This window comes from Dermacentor silvarum, chromosome 4 (assembly GCF_013339745.2).
Source record: "Dermacentor silvarum isolate Dsil-2018 chromosome 4, BIME_Dsil_1.4, whole genome shotgun sequence".
Taxonomy (NCBI): Eukaryota; Metazoa; Arthropoda; class Arachnida; order Ixodida; family Ixodidae; genus Dermacentor; species Dermacentor silvarum.
In genome coordinates, this window is record NC_051157.2 from 86,774,171 (window position 1) to 86,795,014 (window position 20,844).

The 20,844-nt window shown below is 47.3% G+C and overlaps 1 protein-coding gene across 2 annotated transcripts in view; it reads right to left on the reverse strand.

Moving 5' to 3' along the window:
• Positions 1 to 20,844, reverse strand: part of LOC119448750 (motor neuron and pancreas homeobox protein 1-like) — a 129,032-nt gene that overhangs the window by 27,484 nt on the left and 80,704 nt on the right. Inside the window, exons 3-4 of one of the 2 annotated variants that reach the window (XM_049665823.1) lie at positions 11,634 to 11,777; positions 1,791 to 2,110 (exon numbers count right to left, since the gene is read on the reverse strand). In XM_049665823.1, coding sequence (XP_049521780.1) covers positions 1,791 to 2,110; positions 11,634 to 11,777 — 464 coding nt within the window. The remainder of the gene's footprint in view (positions 1 to 1,790; positions 2,111 to 11,633; positions 11,778 to 20,844) is intronic. The other variant, XM_049665824.1, reaches the window with a different exon arrangement.

The following is a 20,844-nucleotide window of genomic DNA, read 5'->3' on the forward strand; positions in this document are numbered from 1 at the left end:
AGCTACCTTTGTTTCTTTCTGACGTCTTCATTACGTTTTACCTCCCCTGCCTCCCATACACATTTATCTATCCTTTAGTGCATCGTATGCCTCCTCCCGGCGCATCCGCACCCACCTGTGATGTGCGCCGATGCCTGCCGGTGTCGGGCGCAGGCACGCCATCTATCGCGAGAGACGCGAGCTGCCCCACCCACCGCGGAATAGAGTTACATCGGCCGGGCAGATGCGGCGCGCGCGCACGCCGAGATCATGCCTGCCGTGCACGATGACCATCATCGCCATCATCGTCCCTAGCGGCGCGGTGGCGAGCTGGAGAACAAGGTGGGAGTGTGCGTGCAGCACCGCTCGGAAGAAGGCGGGCGGCCGAGGCGTAATAAAATGCGCCCCCACCCGACTCCCGTGCTTGGCGGCGGTGTGAGCCTTACACAGCTCGCTTCCATGCAATGAACGGCATGCATAGTACGTGGCCCTTGCCTTGAACTTCCGTGCGTGGTGGCGGCGGTGGTGTGGTTGCCGTGTGGGAGTCGTGCGCGAGCTCTCGTTTCACGCCGCTTAGGGTCCGCCACCGCCTTGCGAGCGACTTCGCGTGCTGCTTGTACAGAGAGCTTGCTGGCGAGCTCGCCAGTGTAGAGAGGAGAGAGCAGGCATTTTACGCGCCCGCCCAGCCTCGGTGATCGCATGCGTGAGGAGCAGATGGTGGCCGAAGCGGATACGCGAGCTTCGCGTGGTTTGTTTCGGAGAGAGTATACGAAGGCATGAATATTGCGGCGAAGGAAGCTAATGAAAAGGTGGCGATGCAAAGAGATTGGGCTGCAGTTAGGCGTAAAGACCGCAAAGCGCCTGAACAAGTTGGGCATAGAATTCGATGGTACATGTGAAAGTTGTGAGACTGTCAGATTCGTCGGGCTGTGCAGGGACAAATTTGTCGAGGATTAAAAAATAATGGCACTCTTCCCAACAAAGGGGTGATTAGTTTACTAGCAAAATGTAAGTACACTCTAATAAAGTATGGCCAGGTCTCACGAAACCATTCGTGAGGGACATTGGTTTTTAAGAGGACTCGCCGTCCTACTCAAGGCGGACAAGTAGATGAGGAAACCATTTGATGGCACCACACGCTATCAAGCAGTCTGCCCACATCTGTCATGCGTGCTGCCACGTCATGTTACGGGTTGAGAAGAACTGGTGCATTGAAAGACGAATACGACGATCGGTGAGTGAGAAGAAAGAAACAGGAGCAGGACAACGTAATGCACATGATAGCGACAGTGCAAATCCATTAAAGACATTCTCCTAGTGTCTGAAGCCTTTCATCGCGACAATATTGGTAAACGTGCGGGATTCTCATGCCATCGGCAGCAATGACGCATAGAAGATTCTGGCAGTAGCCAATTGCGCTGCGAGTAAAAAGTCTACGCGGGCATCTCTGCTGGACTGGACGACATTCGGGTAGCTGCGTGCAACCGTGTACGCCATACGTACAACACACTGGGAATTCATAAAACGCAACTCTGATTATAGACAATTTTATAGACGATTCAATCGATAGGAGCCGCATCTCGTGCCTTGTTACACGAATAATTTTTCAATTTCCTGCGCACTGAAATTAAATCGACATGATCGCGCAACCGAACGCATCTGTACAACCGTTTTCATGCATACAAACCTCCAGTAGTAAGGTGTATGTTATTACATACAGAAAATGACAGCACTAACAGCCCAAGATGGCGGCACTCCAACGCTTCCGTCAAATAGTCTAATACAGCGCGCTCGCGCAGAAAGCAGCTCACCTGGGAGTCCTTGAGGCCCAGCTTCTCGGCGAGCTTCTTGCGGTCCGGCTTGCTGATGTACTTCTGTATTTGGAAGCGTTTCTCGAGCCCTTGCCTCTGCGCGTCCGAGAAGACGGCCCGCCGCATCATTCCGCGCCTGGGTTTGCCCCTCGCCGTTGCAGCCCACGGGAAGGTGGCCGGCAACGGGAAGCCATGGTGCAGGGGGCCGCCGGCTCCGGTGCCCGGGGGTCCACCGGGACCTCCCGCCCCTCCTTGAAGAGGACTCCGGCCGGGGCCGAGACCGAACTGTTCGCCGCCGCTCAGGCCAGCGGGGCCGAGACCTGCGGGATGAAACAAAAAAGGAAGAAAGAAAAAAGAAGATTCAACCGTTGATTTCAATCCTGACATCGACAAATCACAAGCGTTCACAGTTGGAACTGAGACAAACAATTTACGTAGCGCAAACTTGGGCTGGTGTAAAAAGGTTATTTCGCTGTCGAGGAGTTTGTTTTCAAGAACGATCTTCAGAGAACAGCTGGCTTAGCGATTGTTCGAGCTGAAAGGCACTATTCGCTGAACAAGGACAGCATACAGGAACCGTTCACGCAGGCGCGCCTTCCGCCTTTCTCGATGCTTAACGGTTAGTGAGCACACCCATCGTAAAATGAGTTGACTAAAGAACGTGCGCAACATAACCTCTCCTCCCCCTTAAGCAGTATTCCGTAATGAATCTGGGATTATTAAGTGTCAATGACGTGTAAGGCGCACGTGATGACGTATTGGTGAGGTTGCTCACCGATAGTGCTTATTATCCGTATAGGTGATAAATTATTCTGGTGCGAACCTTGTACTGCAGCGAGATTAGCTCAGGAAACGGTCGTTGTTTTACGAAAGGCTTTTGCTTCAGTTGCGAAAGATTAGTCGTTGGAATTTATTGTAGCTCACCCGGTAGTTACGGGAGTACGTCAAACATACTCACTCTGTTTTTTTTCTTTTTTTTTTTACAGATACGTCAGAAAAACCCGGGGCCGAATTCACGAAGCTTCTCGTACGTGAGAGCTGTTATTTGTCATTGGCTATGGCGATATTCGCTAAAGTATGAACACGATCACGATTGGCTGGGATCTGCTCTTACGAACATTCTGTGACTACGGGTTCTGGGTCCGAATTCACATAGCTTCCCGTTCGTAAGTGCTCTTCGCTATTGACTGACTTCCTTCGCTATTGATTCGTCTAGCCTCATGATTGACTGGAATTTTGTCTTACGAACAATACTTGCATAGGAGCTTCTTTCGAATACAGGCCCTGATTTTTTTCTGGATGACCGCGACGGGCGGGACGAGTTTATTTCTGAAGAGAGATCATGGCACGTATGTGCTTAAATTTTACAGTGTTATACTTTGAAAACATCCGGCTATGTAAGACTGAAATAGCAATAACGATAAATTTGTGCACTCGCTAGATCGAGATGTCATATAACCTTTTTGCAGCACGCACTAGACAAGGACGGAGACAGAGGAACACACACACGGACGCTATACGGTATAGCGTTTCTGTCTCCGTCCTTGTGCAAATGAAACGGACGAAGCCCAATCAAGAGCCGATGCCATTTACGTCCCAGCATAACCCCGTTTTCCCTCCACCTCAACACCTCTCACCATCACCCCAACACCCATAGTAGCCCCAAACAGAGGGGCCGTAATAAATGTATCTCTCTACCTCCATCTTTGTCTATATACTGAGCAGCAAGCGGTTCTGGTGCTTGTAGAAAGTTACCTATCAAGAAAGGGGTCAAGCAAGGAGACAGAATCTCTCCAATGCTATTCACTGCATGCTTAGAAGAAGTATTCAAGCCATTAGACTGGGAAGGCTTAGGAGGGAGGATCAACGGCGAATATCTCAGCAACCTTCGGTTCGCAGATGACATTGTCCTATTCAGCAACAATGGGGACGAATTGCAGCAAATGATTGAGGACCTTAACCGACAAAGTGTAAGAGTGGGTTTGAAGGTTAATACGCAGAAGACAAAGATAGTGTTCAATAGTCTGGCAAGAGAACAAGAATTCAGGACCGCCAGTCAGCCTCTAAAGTATGTAAAGGAGTACGTCTATCAAGGCCAATTACTCACAGGGGACCCTGATCACGAGAAGGAAATTTACAGAAGAATAAAATTGGGTTGGAGTGCATACGACAGGCATTGTCAAATCCTGACTGGGAGCTTACCACTGTCGTCGAAAAGAAAAGTGTATAATCATTGCATTGTACCGGTGCTAACATATGGGGCATGAACTTGGAGGTTAACAAAGAATCTCGAGAACAAGTTAATGACCGCAAAAAGAGCGATGGAACGAAAAATCTTAGGCCTAACGTTAAGAAACAGGAAGAGAGCGGTGTGCATCAGAGAGCAAACGGGGATAGCCAATCCGATATTCTAGATGACATTAAGCGGGAAAAAAATGGAGCTGGGCAGGCCATGTAGTGCGTAAGATGGATAACCGGTGGACCATTCAAGTTACAGAATGGGTACCAAGAGAAGGGAAGCGCAGTCGAGGACGGCAGAAAACTAGGTGGGATAATGAAGTTAGGGGATTTGCAGGCGCATGTTAGAATCAGCTAGCGCGAGGCAGGGGTAATTTGAGGTCGCAGGGAGAGGCCTTCGTCCTGCAGTGGACATAAATATAGGCTGACGAAGAGGTTCTATGTGAAGCTGCAGTACACCTCCTGTTGTACTGGCCGTCCTTCAGAGATTAAATACTTGCCCTCGACATCGCTGTAAACCCGCGAGTCGGAAGACTTTTCTCGTTGAACAGTATTTTGGGACCATGGTAACTCACGCCAGAGGCGTTGGAGGCCACAAATCGGACTGAGCGACGGTCTGTGACACGGTGCTGACATTTGCGATACGTCGGCCTCTACACAGTGCACACTGACTCTTGACTTTCCCTTCTCCTCTTAATCTTTTCCAGCGCTTTTCCCTTCCCCACTGCAAACACGGTAGGCAGCCGGGCTGCACTTGTGGTTAACATTCTACACCTTTCACTTATCCTTCTATCTCTCTGTCTCTTTGTCAACAGTGAACCAACTCACCCTGGTTAAGCTGCTTCAAGTGATGTTGGAAGCGGGTTCGCGCGCGACCGACCAAGTATGCAGTGGTAAAGAGTTGCGAGTTTGTATATAGTGAGCCACTGAGTTCGTCACGGTTGCCCCGGCGCTTCAGCGCTTGCACTATATAGAGCGCGGCGGTTGAATTGAAACGTGCCGCTCGTAACCCGCAAGTACCTGGAGCAACGGACAACATGACTGCATGCGCACACGGTTTAATGATGTCAACGCGCGTCCTCCATGTGTTGCGTCATCTCGGTGAACGCAGCCCGGTGTGGTCATCATCGCAACAACTACCGCTCTATCGAACCGCGCGTTAGAAGTACCCTCGCTGCCTTCGATAGCTCGGACGCACGCCTGCCAAGCGGTAAATTAGTATTCCATTCAGTGCCTCCCGACGCGCTATAGTACAGAAAGGCCTCCTGCTCGCCGGGATTCGATCCCGCCACCTCGTGCTTAGCAGCGCAACACCATAGACGCTAAGCCACTGTGGCGGGTGGGCTTTAGCTGGGAGTTATACATAAAGCGATGGGTGCAAATGACTCCGTGTTCCAGCGTTTTGTAGCAGATTTCGTAACTAGGACCATGTTCAAGGACAAACCGCGCACTAACAATCAACAGAGACGTTTATACTAACTAGAAGCGGCGAAGCGCAACACGTCAACACCGAATCCATTAGCCACTTTCGGAGCCATCGATCTTGAGAGAACGTGGCTGCAACTCTCATCGCGTCGCCCCCGCAACATTTAGAGCAAATTTAGACCACCGACGCCACATATCAGCATCGTATCAAACGTCGCACTTGTGCATATACACTTGTTTATTGTCCCTATATTTGAGGGCTTTGTAAAGCGCTTGTGAACACTATAAGAAGGTCTACGCGTTATATAGACCACGAGGAATGTGATATATTTTATATTTTTCTGGCTCTTTCTAAAATTGCAAGTTACAGGCCCTGCGTTTGGTTGGGAACTGCTAAATACACTGAAATATATTATTTATTTCAATATTTATTTGTCAACACTGTCAGTCGCATCAGGTAGCGTAACAGGAAGGGCATCTGTGTATGATGATCAATGCGTACAGGCAATATACTAAATGTAAAAAAGAAAAATGAAATACGATAGGTAAAATGTGCACAACGTAAAAATTGGACAAGCCAAATCATATGTATAACGTAAACAGTTTGTGTTATAGAAAGGCAAGAACAATCAGAAAACTGTTCTCTAGACTCGATCCATGCATGTAAACGCGGTTATCGGAGAGCAAACGCGACTTCTTCCGTCGCGCCCAAGGCCCTGGGGGCACGGGAGGGAGGGAGAGGAGCAGCACCAGCAACGCGCATAACTGTTGTCGACGGCGGCCGCGTTTTGCCCGCGTTCGCACCGAACGCGCGCGGCGTTGGTGACGTGTTAATGAAGAACGTGCCAACCTTTGCCGTACACCCGATGGCGGTGTACCGTAGCGACCATGGTCCCTGCATGTGGTCACTAAATAAATGAAAAGCACTGGATCATATATATTTCTCATTCTTTAATAGTTCAAATAACCAATTACACCATCACATCTTAACAGTCATAATTGCAAGTACATAATTCCCACCATAGTACAGCTTCGCTGGTCTTCCATCTCCACCCTATAGTGGAAGGGCTGACAGTTCTTTTTCTTCCTTTTTTTTTCAGCGCAAATAATTCTTTTCGCACATACTTTCTTAATTTGTACTGCATTTTTTTTTCATCCTTCACGCTAATCATTTATACATGCGCAACAAAATGGCGATCTTCAGCTTCTCCAGAGAAATAGTAGAGCTTTCAGCTCAGGCACAACGTTGCGTTCATTTGCTACGCTGATTATACTTCAAGCTTGTTGTGAACCACAGCATTTATCGGCGGTGATAACACGTGAGGCGACGCGGTGAGGGCTAAATATAAGGTTATACTTACAAGAGAGAGAGAGAGAGAGAAAAAAAAGCGCGCGGCGACTGATACTCGCGGATCGCGGAGGTTTATTGCTTCGAAATGGCAAACCGCAGAGGCTTGCCACGTAAGACGCATGCGCAGAAGTATTTACCGCTAGGGAAGCAAGCGGACAAGACAAGAAACCAGAAGCAAGCAACGAAGTGAACGATGGGAGTAAGCAGCCTCCGCTGAGCATAAATGTTAAGCGCGGCACCTTTGTTTACGGGCCAAATAAATGACCCGAAGAAAGGCGAGCGGCAACGTCGTGTCCTCGTAAGTGCCTCTCGCGACGTGTGAAGCACGAGAGGTGGGAGTTAGCGCCGTGTAATCGCACGGCAACGAAACGAGGGCGGCGCCACTGTTTACGACGTCCTCGATTTTTTGTGTCTTTTGTTTTACTCTCACGGAGCAAGCCACGCCCGTTAACCCACATACATGGCCAGCTGCATAGCACGTCTCTTTCGAATGATAAACTTATGATTTATTTCCTAACCTCGCATCACCCGTCGAATCATCCACAGTTCAAAGACTGAGGTAAGCGGAAGGCCAACGAACGTTAGCATGCACTTTTTTTCCCGCCCCATTGAACGCGTGCTAAGGCCTCGGGCGTTTCGCTTCAGAGGCCCACGAAAAAACAAAACGATTCTCGCGACAGTCAAACGGAATGCCGCAGAAAGAGGGCGGTGCTGTTCCGGGTCTCGCCTCTCTGTCGCTACAGGTTTGGCAACGCCTTCGTTCCTGCCTTCCATCGCTCTGCCTTTCGTGCTCGAGAGAAAACGCGTGCTAGGAGCTCGCGAAAATGTCGGCTCACGCCTCGTGAATACGACTCTAAACATCCCGGTTCTTTTTTTTTCTCGTGCTGTTTTTCTGACGTTCGTTCAAAACAGGCGATGATGTATCGGCGTATAGTTAAATTCTCGCGAGGTCGTGGCCCCTCGCCACCATCCTATATAACTACGCGCTTCCACCCCGTTCTGCAGTTTAAAACGGCCCAGGGTCTCGCGCGAACTTTCGTTAACGGCCCAATAACAAAGCCGAAAGAAAAAAAGAAAGCACCACCAAAAAGGCCAGTCGGCGGTCGCACGCTTTGTTATATACCACAGCACCGCGTATACACGTATAGGCAAGACAAAAATGCTCCGAGCCGTGCCGCAAAAGCTGCCGCATGGCAGCGGCGAAGGCTACGGAAGCTGCTGGCGCTCCCCCAAAACTGCCCATAAATTCATCCGCCTCGCGGCTCCGTTCGTAGAGTGAGAAACGCTATGTAGCTGAGCGATATTCGCAGCGCCGTTCGCTCGCTTGCTCGCTCGGAAACGCGTTTGGCACACGCCGTTTTTGTGCCGCGAACGTCGCGATCTCGCGCACATACTCGCCCGAACGCGCGCGCTATGCGACGTTCGACACCCCTGCGAGTCCGATGCCGTCGACAAACGAGGGGTAACAAATGAAAGAAAAGCTTTCACGCGTCATTTGTCTACTCGACGGCGCGACTGGCGCGCGCGCGTGAGATCTATATCGCCTCTGGTCCCGCGACGCAGCGCCATACAGTCGTCGGTTCGTTCGTTTGTATACATACAGCGCGAAGCACGGACCAAACATACAGAGACGACGAGGAGAAGGGAGGATTGTGGAAGAGGTGGTTGGGAGAGTAAGCTGGCAGCGGAAACAAAACGAGCGGCGGCGTTGCTTCGTGCGGCGTTGAGCTGAAGGTGCCAAAGGGGCCATGTTTGAAAAACAATGGAGGGTAAAGAATCGGCCGATGGCCAGAAAGAGAGGAAGTGAAGCGGAGACAGGCGGAAGGAAGGGAACGATGGCTGTGCACAGAGTCTTCTCGCTTCCTGTTCGTAGATTCGTTCATCTTTTAGTTTTAGTTCGGGCTATGGTGCCCCAAATGTTGTCCTTGTAGTAGACGTTCAATGACCAGTTGTTACGACGCAGAGACCTCAGAATTCTTGCTTTCGTTCCATTGCGCAGTACTCGCACGGTTGTTCAGCGCGGGCATAAACCATGCAATGGGCCGTGTAACGCGGCATTGTTGCGTGCGCGTGAAGTGAGAAACGTCTTTTCCTTGTTTCCGTTTATGCTTGCTAGCTTCGAGGGATCGATTTACACGGCTGCAGGGTGGTTTCGTGACGACGATTCCGCAACGTCACTTATGTACTGCGCACCGAATGCCTAAACCAGTGAAAGAACAATGTGACGAGCGAGACTTGTGGGAGGGTATGATTATATGTATGGCGTTACTTTCACGTCACCTATAGTTGCCGATTGAGCTGTAGAATCATGGTCAGCGGAAACTTCATGGCGTCAACAAATGACCGTTGCTACAGCGAGGTATTTCAGTGGATGCTACGCTATAGGTTGTTAGTGAAAGGACGCAGGGAGTAGCAGTACCGGTACATACCAGTACCCGTACGTACCAGTACATATTTATTCATGAATTACGAGGTATGCATTCGACCAGCGGGCGGACTCGATAAGGGTGCCGTGTACGACTCGCTTCTGGCCTTCGCTGACAAGTCTGGTTTGTTGTTCAGACTGAGAGTTCACGCAGACAACTGACTCATCTGTTTATCCCTGCCTTTCCACCCATTGCTATACCAGAACGAAAGATATGCATAACGTCAGTGCCAATTTCTTGGACAAGGCCTTAAGAAAACCGCTGATTGCTCGCCGCCTCTGCATCTGTACTTGTACGTTATAGACTGGCCGCTACGGGAACGGAATCTCCGGCAGTGGCGCCCATGGCTATTGTCTCACTAAAGGGCTATGGCATTGTTTCGGCGTTCCATCCTCCTCGCAAGCTGAGGTACAGAGTTTCTTTTCTATCTTCTCGCGTTGCCGCATGCCTGCGATAAAATCAGGTCCGTCACGTTGCCTTAACACGAAGAAAAACGGATAGTTACCGAATGCAACCCGTCTCGACGCATATATAGGCGCGTATCTCGGTTAGAGATCGTGAGGTTTAAGCGGGCTAAGTTGGTCACGAATTCTCGCACGTGGTGCACGCTTTCCAGCTGGGGACCGCGGCCCAACGCGACCGGCGTGCTTGGGTCAGGAAATCAGCGGGTGATTGAGTGATCACGAGAGAATGATGAGATGCGTGCGCGCTAGCTACGGCATAGAGTCATTAATAATGAACGTTACGCGATACAACCGCCCTTAGACAAGGCGTCGTGTACCTGGCGCTTTCATGACTCGCGCCGCGAGCACCGGTGATCGAGGTGTAGATGCAGCCTATGGGGGCCCAGTGTTATGCATGCATGGCTGAACGGCGCATCGTTCCTTGAGCACGCTGCGCGCTAAGAGCGTACGTTGGGCCATTAATCTGTCGTCACAGCTAGATTAATCTGTTTCATTCTGGCGCGCGCCAACAGACTGGCACGTTCATCGTGCTTTTTGTAATTTTTGTTTGCGTCTGCCCTTATATACCTTGCTGTATTCTCCGAAACAAAAAAGTTCTCGCTCATCGTGAGAGGAACACCGAGATCGTCTCACGCGCGTTCTATACTGCGTTCATAATGTTGGAACAATGATCGTTTAACCGTACGCCTCCTGAGCTCTAGAGATTTTAATAACGAAACCCTTACCATAACTGACAGCTCCCTTCTAAGTATCCTTTGTCTGACTTTTTCTTTTTTTTTTTGTTTCTGCGTGATGAGTGAACGAGGAGGAGTCGACACGATATCGGCGCACTCGATGATTGTTCCAGAACAAAATACCCGATATGCGTTCGATGCATTCCTAGGCTATCGCAGTGCCTACAACGAATGAAATGGCTCCCACACTGAGACCGCCCGGGAGCCAATGAACGCGCCCGCACAGCAATACGGCTGGATAAAATAAAGAGGGCCTATTATCGGTGAATGCCATGGGATTGGTGGACTGTACATATCTGTTCATGGCTTTTGTTAAACTTCTTGAATGTCCCAGGCAACCAACACACGTGCTTGTACAATTGGGTGCAGTGTATTTAGAGCGACAACGAAGAGTGTTGAAGATACACAATAACTAAGGGAGACGTCTTCTATAAATCATGGCATGCTCGACAAATCGTACCGGTGAAGTGCGCCGTTGCATCCAATAATCGTCGCCCCAGGGCGCCCCGGTGTGCGCTGGTGCAATTTTTCGTGGATGCCATTAGACTGCTCGTAATCAGCACTAAGCGTCCGATTCTCTAGTGTGTGTCGAAACATCAGCACACGGGAGCTTTTGCATAACACCTCCGCGGGGACTCGCTCGCAGCATCCGGAAAAGTAGATATGCGTGGCCACGGATGCGTTGTTCAACTTTCTGGGCGCTGACACAATCATAAATGTTATGATTTTATCTTCTTGCTGTATCGAAATCTTAGTCGTAAGTTCTATACCGAGACAAGCCTGTGTAATCAGATTGTACACGTGGAACACGAATAGCGTACGCATATATATTACATATTGGATTCTTACAGAACCGTCGAGTATCCTCCTAAGACCCCTTGCACAATATACTGCACATTGCCTTCAACATTTTTTCAGAATCACTCATAAGTTATTACGCAAAATATTAATTGTGGGTATGAAGTGCGCTGCATGTGTAAGTGTAAAGAAGCGGTTTACTCACAGTCTTGTCATCCGCTTTTGAGAAATTTGACGCTAAAATGATCAAGACATCTGTGTCGTCCCGGACAGTCGAAAGCAACCTTGAGGTGTGTCGAAAGCAACCTTGCCGAGTCTACCCAGCGCAGGAGGGTAGACTCGTCTTGAGCAAACGCTGTGGGAGCGAACCCGGGCGTGTAAGGCACGTGAGGCCACGTGGAACTCACCGGCCAGGTAGGATGACCTGCAGGCGACCAGCGACTGCAGGGGTGACTCGAAGAATCCTCGCGGAATAGGCTTTGCGACGACGGGGTAGGAGCCGGCCAGTTGCACGGCCGCTGCCGCCGCTGCTGCCGCGCCGCTGCAAGACACTGCGCACGGACGCCACGCGCGATTAAGAATGCGTGCCCTGTTACGAGGCGTTTATTTGACGAATATTGCGCGTAATTCTTAACCGAGTAATGCCCAAAACATAGTCGCACATCGAGAAAAATTGAAACTTGTCAACTTTTGTTTATGACCATGGAAACTACGTATGTTAAAAAGAAAAACGTGAGGTGTTATACGAGGTAAAACCGAAGCATAGTATAGTATAATGAATTAATTAGTGATTGATTTGATGAGCAATCCACAATCGAAATCTCGCTCCATATACTCGTGATCTGCAGAGCATCCAAAATGCTAGAAGCTATGATTTAAGTTTCCTTTGCCTAACTCAGAATTTTTGAGGTACCATACTCAGCGTAGCATGCAAGTATGGTACGGTGGGCATTGCAAGATTAAGCGTTAAAACGGAACACTAAAGATAACAAGGTTATTTTTCTTTCGACAACCCATTACTCGTGCAAGTAGGTGTGAGCAATTGGGCGGTAATTAAGGCCTTTCACTAGATTCTGCTGAGTACCTTTTTAATTAAGGACGTCAGCACATGTCTCGTATAGCTGTGTAGCAGACACCGGCGAATGTCCATGACAGGCATAGGGATTCGCGCCAAGCATTGGCCACGCAAGTCATTGGAGTACCACGAATATTATGTTACGCATCTAGGTGGATATGTTATGCAGCTAGGTGCATGCATATAAACATGCAAGTCTTGGTCTGAGTGTTTTCTTTCTCCCAGGTGTTTCCGCTAGTGACTGAAACCAATTTGCAATGGAGCGGTTTCGAAACAGCAGTTTCAACAAAGTGGCAATTTCTGTGAACTGGCTCTAGTGGTTGCAGCTTCTTATTTTCATTTTAGTTCCATAGATCACAGTTTAGTATCCAATAAACCGCAGAGACGAAAAAAGAAAGAAAAAAAAATCTAGCAAAAACGTTACCCATTCAAATGTCCCACCTCTCCTCTTTATATCTCCTCTTCTCCTAAACTCACTTCTCCGAGTAGAGTAGCAAACTTCAACGCTCGTATGATTGAGCTGTCTACTCCTCTTCTTTTTTTTTCTCTCCCTCTTTCTTTCTTTGAGCGCAGACGTTTACACTGTACGATCGGATTTGCCGTAGAACTTGATTGGTGTCTGCCACCTTATATCTGCCCGACAAGTTGAAGCTTTCGATCGAACTAAGCGCCTGCGTTCCCTAGAGGTGACCTTATAGTCGTCCGCTTCCCTACTGAGAATATTGTACACGTACATTTCGTCGTCGCAGTCTTGCAGTTTTATTCCTGAAAAAAGGAGCCCTTCCGACGCAACTGCTTCCTGTCGATTACATTCTATACAGGAGATTGTTTTGCGGAGTGGACAAATAAGTCACGCCTTCTTTCATATACGAACAGTACGAGGAAATTGAAGAATATAAAAATAAATGGTCGGTGTATCCTGTACAGACAATAAAGGACACTTGACGAGTACATATGGTGCGCCCCTGGTACATCTGGTCTATATCACAATCACTTTCAAGCTGTCTTTGACGTCAAACCATAGATGCTATTGTCGGGCGTATTAAGGCAGTGTAGACACATAGGAAGGTATTGATTCATCCCGATAAACGGCTTCTATTGCGAAAGTCGTTGTTCATGGTTCAGAGGACATAAAAGCAGTGATTGTTTTATACTTTACTCTCTGGACCTAATTTCTTTCTTTTGGCCGACGGACATGTTGTTCACTGAAAACAGGCGCTATCGAGAAAGCGTTGCTATCGATATAAACTGACGCTGGGTCGAACATTATTACGATCGAAGGCGTCGCATAAGAAAAAAAAAAATGAAAGCAGTGGTGTGGTTTAAAATACGAGGTCTTTACATGGACTATGTATTGGAATGATTCGTACACATTTACGAAATCGCTCTTTCTTCTTTCACAGAGAGAGAGAGAGAGAGAGAGAGAGAGAGAGAGAGAGAGAAATTTATTTACAGAAAGGCAGATTCACAGAGAATGCTAGACAAAGTGTATTTATTTCACGTTTTTCGTCCTTTTCTTCTTTTCTCACTGAACCGAGTATTTACAAAAAATGCAAGCCCCTGCGTTAGTGTTTCTACCTAATACAGAAGCGACGAAAGCATGATTTTTTTATGTTTAATTGTTCTTGTTTTAATTGAGAAGAAGAGAGTTCTCGCAACTTCGACTGCGTAGCAAAGAGACTTCGCTAGTGGCTGTTCACGCGCTTGCTCCGATGATCTTGTGGGGCAATTTTGCCCATTCACCGAGAAGACCATGGTGAGCGTCGTTTCAGGGGCTGCTGGACTGTCTTGTGCCAACTTGTCTGAAGCCTCGGCATGCGCACGCGACAGCCCATCACATCAACCGAGAGTACAACAGCTCCAGCACGATAGCCCACCACAATAGTCGAACACAATGGCCGATCGCAATATCTCATCGCTATAGCGGCTGCACGGCCATCCTTTGTGTATCAAACAATGCGCTATGCAATCAGTGCAAAGGTTAAGTGAAACGTGCATAGTTTGTGCCAATGTTTTTTTTTTTGTTTTACTAGGAGCATAATACTGCACGCATTCTCTGACGAAGCTTGGAGTTACCGTATGCAATGTTGCTATCAATATAATAATGTAACGATTTGGATATGCTTTAAGTAGAATTATATATACAATCAGATCTATGTACGGCCGCGCACGCCCGATTGGTTGTTTTCCTATGGTAAAAGGTGTGGGCTTTTAACGTCCACAAACAGCCCAAGTCAGTTACATCTAAGGCGCACCAATTACTGATCAGGGCCATCGGTGGTGTCCGAATTGGCCGTGATGAAGTAATGATCGCCCGCAGGTCAGGGGAATGACTTGCGCCAACGCCCGGGCTAAATTAATTCCTTACGGTTAGCCGGCCGTTCAGACACCAAGCTACAAGCTTAAAAAGGCGGAGGATATTACGAGGTCGTCATTACCCCGGCGTTTTCATAAATGGCCAGGACACCGAGCACCAGAAGGCTTGACGACGCACAAAATTTGAGTCTCGCGATGTCGACACTCTAAAGGCAATTTTTCACGATCAGGAATTTCTAATGAGCTACGGGAAAATATGTTCTACGTATTTTCCTTTCGCCGAAAGCCATCGTGACCTACCGTGTTACGAGCCACCCGCTTAGCAACCGCGCTACGTTTTTGTAAATATTAATTTTGCCTTGTAGAGTTCATATTTCTTTATTAGGACATGTAGATTACATGTACCAGGTCTACGGGCCCATTAGGCAAGTGAAGGGTAATGGGAGGAAAAAATAAAAAGAGAGCAAGATATTGCCGAAGCAGCATTATTTAAACCGGCACAGTGATAGCCCCTGTGAACGGAAGGGGTAAGTATAAAAACGTTCCGAAACGCGTGTCATTTGCGGTTGTAGGTGGCAGCACACGTTTTTTCGTTGGCCCACACCTCCGTTCACAGCGCATAAAGCGCCCGCGTACGCAGTCAAGGAATGCGAGTGGTCAAAGTTTGCGGTTTTCACGGAGAATTAACCTTAAACATTAGTGAACTGCACGCTGGGTTTACTTTTTCGCTTTCTTGTTATTCTCGTCTATACTTTCACTGCGTGCTCTTTTTTTTTCTTGTTCTTTTTCGTTTTATTTCGGTGGACTGAATCTTTTTCGAATTTGCGGGGCGCCTACGCGGCACTTTCGAAAGATTAAAAAGTCATTTATCACGCCACGATGAAAGCTGTGCTTCGGTGCGTACAGCAGTTTTCTTACCACAGTTCGTCTTTTACGATTTCCTCTTCGTGCTTGCATTCTCGTTTTATATTTGTTTTTGTTTTCTTCCTTTGGAATGTGAAAGTATACGCCATTCGATGCAAGCTTCCTTTAGGCGCATCGATCACACCATTACGCATCTACGATTAAACCCCTTGATTTTTTCAAATGGGAGACACTCTAATCTGCAAAGGGTCTACCTGCATGATTCAGCCTTTCCACATCCTGTCGGTCTACCGCAAAATTAATTTGCTTTTAACGGCGGCGTTATACTTTCGCAAGCAGCAGTCCAATTTCGAGAAGGAAATAGCCACACACATGCCGACGTTATCATCTAACGTAGCATTACCACTATATGTAGCACCTATACACTTATCTTTCCGCTATGCATAATGGAGCTGTCAGATTTGAACAACGTGAAACGTTGCGACAGGAATAAATAGACAGTTAGCGCTTAAGCAGACCCTCTAGCACAGCCGTCTTATAGACTCATGGAGTGCAGCAATCGTACACTTACAGTGAGACGTGGCTCGGTAAGACAGAAAGGACGCAAGAACGAAAGACGTAGGGCGTCAGCTCCCTCCACTAGCTTTCCATGACGTCATAGATTTTAACTTCTGTTTTGGTCTAGTTAATACGCTAACCTATGAGGAAGGACCACACTGCGTTCTAAAGAAACCAGATACTTAACTTCGTAAGTTTGGAGAACTTTTCCTGCGAAAGAAACGGCCTAACTTCAAAAAAAAAAAAAAAAAAAAAAAAGAAATCCGTGACGTCATTTTGACGTATCGGTTCATGTTTCGGCGCGAAATTTACATAATTTAATGCTTGTCCCTTCATTGTCTCCAGTAATCAACCCTTTACTGCCAAAGCCAAACTCCCAATACTGTCGCAGTTAATGAAAAATGAACTACAAAGTGAACGCACATAAAGTTCGCAGATAATATTCCGTTCCAATATTATAGTGTTGCTCTTTAGTATGCCATTTAATTCGTGTGGGAAGCATACAGCATATCGTCACCGATCAATAAGACGTGGCGGTGCTTTCCGCTCCCCCAGTGTAGGGTAGCGAGACAGGTGCAACCCGGTCAACGTGCTTGCTTGCTTGCTTGCTTGTCTTTAAAAGTGGCAACGCCGGTAAAGGTCCCTGCCTTTCCTCTTCTCTTTCTATCTCTTTCTACAAAGAAGACGATTTGGAGGGAACAGCCCGCCATCAGTTTTGGCAGCCATGCTGTTCATGTACATGTATGTACTTTTCCTGAAGTTTATAAATAGCCTGGAAATACATATTTGTTTGCGCAATACCTTTATTATTTCCGCATAGTCACAAAGATAACGAGACATATTACACAAATGACAGCTGTATAGGAAGGTTATCCTGACTATTGTCTCAAACTTTCTTTCTTTCTCAATTCTTTCTTTCATACTTTCCATATCGCTTGTGGTTCTTCGTCAATTGGCGTGTTACATGCGAAGTTAATGCGCGTGACGTGTTAGTAATTGAATGGCGGGAAAGAAAGTTTGGTAATCATATATTTCCTCTGTAGCCATTAGACCTGCGCACCGTGTATATCTGAGTCCTATGATTCCGCATGAAATTTCTTTGAAATGTGCACTGCTAAGAGTTTGTAATGCACTTAATCCTGCTACAAGGGCGTAGGTCGACGGTGTGTACGCCTATGTTTTGATTGAATGTTTCTTTCGAATTGTTCTTTTTTTTTCTTTCTCAGTGTTGGGCTATTGTTGATTACGTCAAATCGATGACGTCATGCGTACCAAGGCTCCACAGTTATCTACGCGAGTGTCGCCGTAATAAAGGGCTCCGGGTTAGTATATTAGATCGCCGGAGTTTCCTCAGCAATTTCCTGAATCGAAGCGCTTTTATAGTCCGTCCCCATATGGATATGCGACCTCTACTTCTGGAGGTCGAATCTGCTACATCGCGGCCACGGCGAACGCCGCAGCCGCTGAACCGCCGCGGCAGCTAATTTGACGATACTGGGATATAACCGGCCCTTCGGTAGCCCCTCTATATCCCGGATTTTCATCACCTTGTAAACGGCGGTAAGTGAAGCTTGCAGCTGTGAAAAGCTAAATATTTAATTACTAGCTGATTAAAACTACACTAATTATAATTTCACTCCGACAACATTGCACAGTCATTTTTGTTTTTACGAATGTGCTCCTCATGGTCAGAAATAAAGGAGTATAATTTGTTCCAAATCTCCTTGATGTGGATACATCTTTGAGCATTAAAGGGTTAAGCACCAGAGAGCTGATGGTCGTTTGTATAAAATATACATTTGACCCTTATTCTCCCGCCCCACCAGGTGCCAAATTTTTCCTTACATTTTTTTACACTTAAAAATCTTAAATTGAGAGAACCGCTGTGGTGTCCTTGCTCCTTCTGTAATGACCACGCCCGTTAGCTCCATTTGGAGGTTACGCACGCTTGTCGCGAAGCCCACATTTCCTTATCTGCTTTTCACGGACATATAGTGTATGCACGCTGCACTCAATTAGACGCATATATGCATACATAAAAACACGACAACTCAGTGGTAAAACTATGCTGCCGAGGTACAGTTTTTTAAAGCGCCGTTAGAGATGGCTGAGACGCCATCTCTAACGCCGTTAAACGCGCGCTCCTCATTCCTTCCTAATAGCCGTGCTAATTGAAGAGCAAATTATCCGCTAAGTACCAGGTCTGTGGAATGCCGTGCCGCTTAGCTCCTAAGCGCTCAATTTGGGCATGCTTAAATAATCTTCATGGTCTATTTTATTTATCAAGCTTGCGGTGAACTGAAAGAAACCGCAGAAAGACTCCAAACACAAAGAGAGAAAAACCAATGCGGGAGGGTGGGGCTAGGGTGGGGAGGGGGGGGGGGGGGGGGTATGCTAAAGACATCAGCGCAATCCGGGCTGGAAATTCTGGGTTCTTTTGTTCGGCTCCAACAGCGTTCATTCTTTATGAAAGTAGCGTAATGAGGAAAGAAAGAGCCGAAGACGCGCCAGTTTTGTTGAACAAATTTTCTCGCCTCACGGACAGGGAGAAATACTCAGTTCTGTTGCATTTATTGTTTCATTGTTCTCGTTCTTCTAGCCGCGAACCCCAAGGTCGTTTCATGGGCACGCTTTCGAGGACGTTGAGGGACTGGCTAGGCCACTACAATCGAGTTGCCAGCGTCAATGAATGAGACGACCACCGGAATCTCCGGTATGTCTACTTCCTCCTTAGGAACTCGGCGCGCATCTGGTCGGACAAGGAGACGTCCAGTTGCAGATGGGTAGAAGTTTTAACGCGACAGCGTTAAAGGCCCCGTGTCGCCGAAAATTCGGCGTCGGTGTCGGCGTAAGCGCCGGCGTCCGTGGCGGAGAAAATGCATCCTGAACCACCCCGACCACACAGGTCCTCCGCGTTAGTGAACAAACTTGAATTTCTATATGTAAATTTAGCCAGAAAAATGGTAAAGTACGACCTAACTACAACCTACAGACATGATAGCGTCGGAATGTAATTTGAGTGTACGAGAAAACATAATTCTCTTACGAGGAAACACAAACCCCATTTTCCAGCATTTCTATCATACCAACAGCGGCGCGCCCGGGTAGGTTACTTGCGAAAGTACCATCCAGATGGCGCTCGCCTGCGCGGCAGCGTAAAACGGTAGCGGCGCGCAGAGGCGAAGGTGGAGAAAAAAGAAAGCTACAGTTGCCGGGAAGCCTGACAAGCATTCAGGGACATTTGAATGCTATAGCGTTCCACTCTCAAAGGCGAAACTTAGCGTCCTCCAAAGTTTTTGTATAGCACCTTGCTGCGGAGGCAGAACGAAGATAGTGGACGCACAAATGTCCGTGGAGGATGCGAACGCTGACCTTAAAGGTAGTCGATAAGTTGCCCGAAGTTCGAAATCGTCCCGCTGCTGTTGTACCAAGTCAGACAAGTTGACAGCACAGAGAAACTACTGTCGTCATCGGTATCACTTGACACCATTGCAAGTGATACCGTTGCAAGGTCTCACTTGCACCGGTGTCACTGCGTTAAAGCGATATACCACAATACGTTAATATCTCTCTCTCTCTCTCTCTCTCTCTATATCTTATCCTATATATATATATATATATATATATTATATGTACGAACAGCACGGGAAAATTGAAGAATAAAGATAAACGTTACTTTGGGTCTGTCCAGCTACGTGGCATTTGCATATTTTTAATGTTTGGCTCAAGTTGCGTGGAGCAGCCGGTATACAGTATAGCGTACGCCCTTACGGTCAACATTACGCCTGCTCATTGAAATCTCCATCTCCTTCTCACCAATCAATAAGTGGAACTGAACAAGTGATGAAAGACTCGAAATGGCTTTGCTACCTTTGATGCCTTTGCACTTTTATACGTGCACATGTGTGGAGTCCTGTTGAAAATAAAATACAAAAGAAATAAACCGCGATTTAGTTTTTTACATTATCTTAACGTTATTTCTGTTTTCGTGGTCTGCCAGTTACTTCAACGGAGACATATTAGTCTCAGTCGTATCTCGCCTACATTAATAGACATGATTTGCCTCGTAATCATCGCAAGTGCTTCGTTAGCTCGATTTGCCGCTGATTACGGAGGGCTTGTTATATTCACTAAAACAAGTATAGGAGACCAAATATCTCGCATCATAGCTGGGGCGAAATACCTGCCTAAAGGAGCTACTCATTAATTACTTGCTTATAATGAACTTCACGACGGAATAGTGCCAAAATATAATAAGTACGACTGCGATGACACGGTGCGAAAAGGAAATCTCGGCGTAGGTGAAGGGGTAATGAAAGAAGCGCTATAGGAAGCCGATCGGTCGTCCTCTCAGTAATCGTTCATCTGCGGCTTTCCTTAATTAAACGTCGAGGGAAAGACTCGGGTGGGTGAGAATTTTCTATCGCTTCCGGTCAATGAGATTCGCACGATCTCCACCAGGAGTCAATTAATATGTACGCAGGCAAAGATTCCGTGTCCTCGCGCTTCCTAATGATAAAGGTTGCAGATTCAGAGTTAATTAAATTTCAACGGCGTTGCCGTATAGGCTTTTTATTCCTTCGCAATCTGGCCCGTGCACTCGCCTATATTATATAGTCGCTCGGTCGGTGACGACTCGGGTCATTGGGCGCCTATAACTCTGTATATCATGAACACTGTTTGAGGATGTCTCGCACGGTTTATCTTCATATATATATATTATATAATTATATATATATATATATATATATATATCTAGATATATATCAATCCTCATCCGTTTTACCCCCGAACGCGGCGGAAGT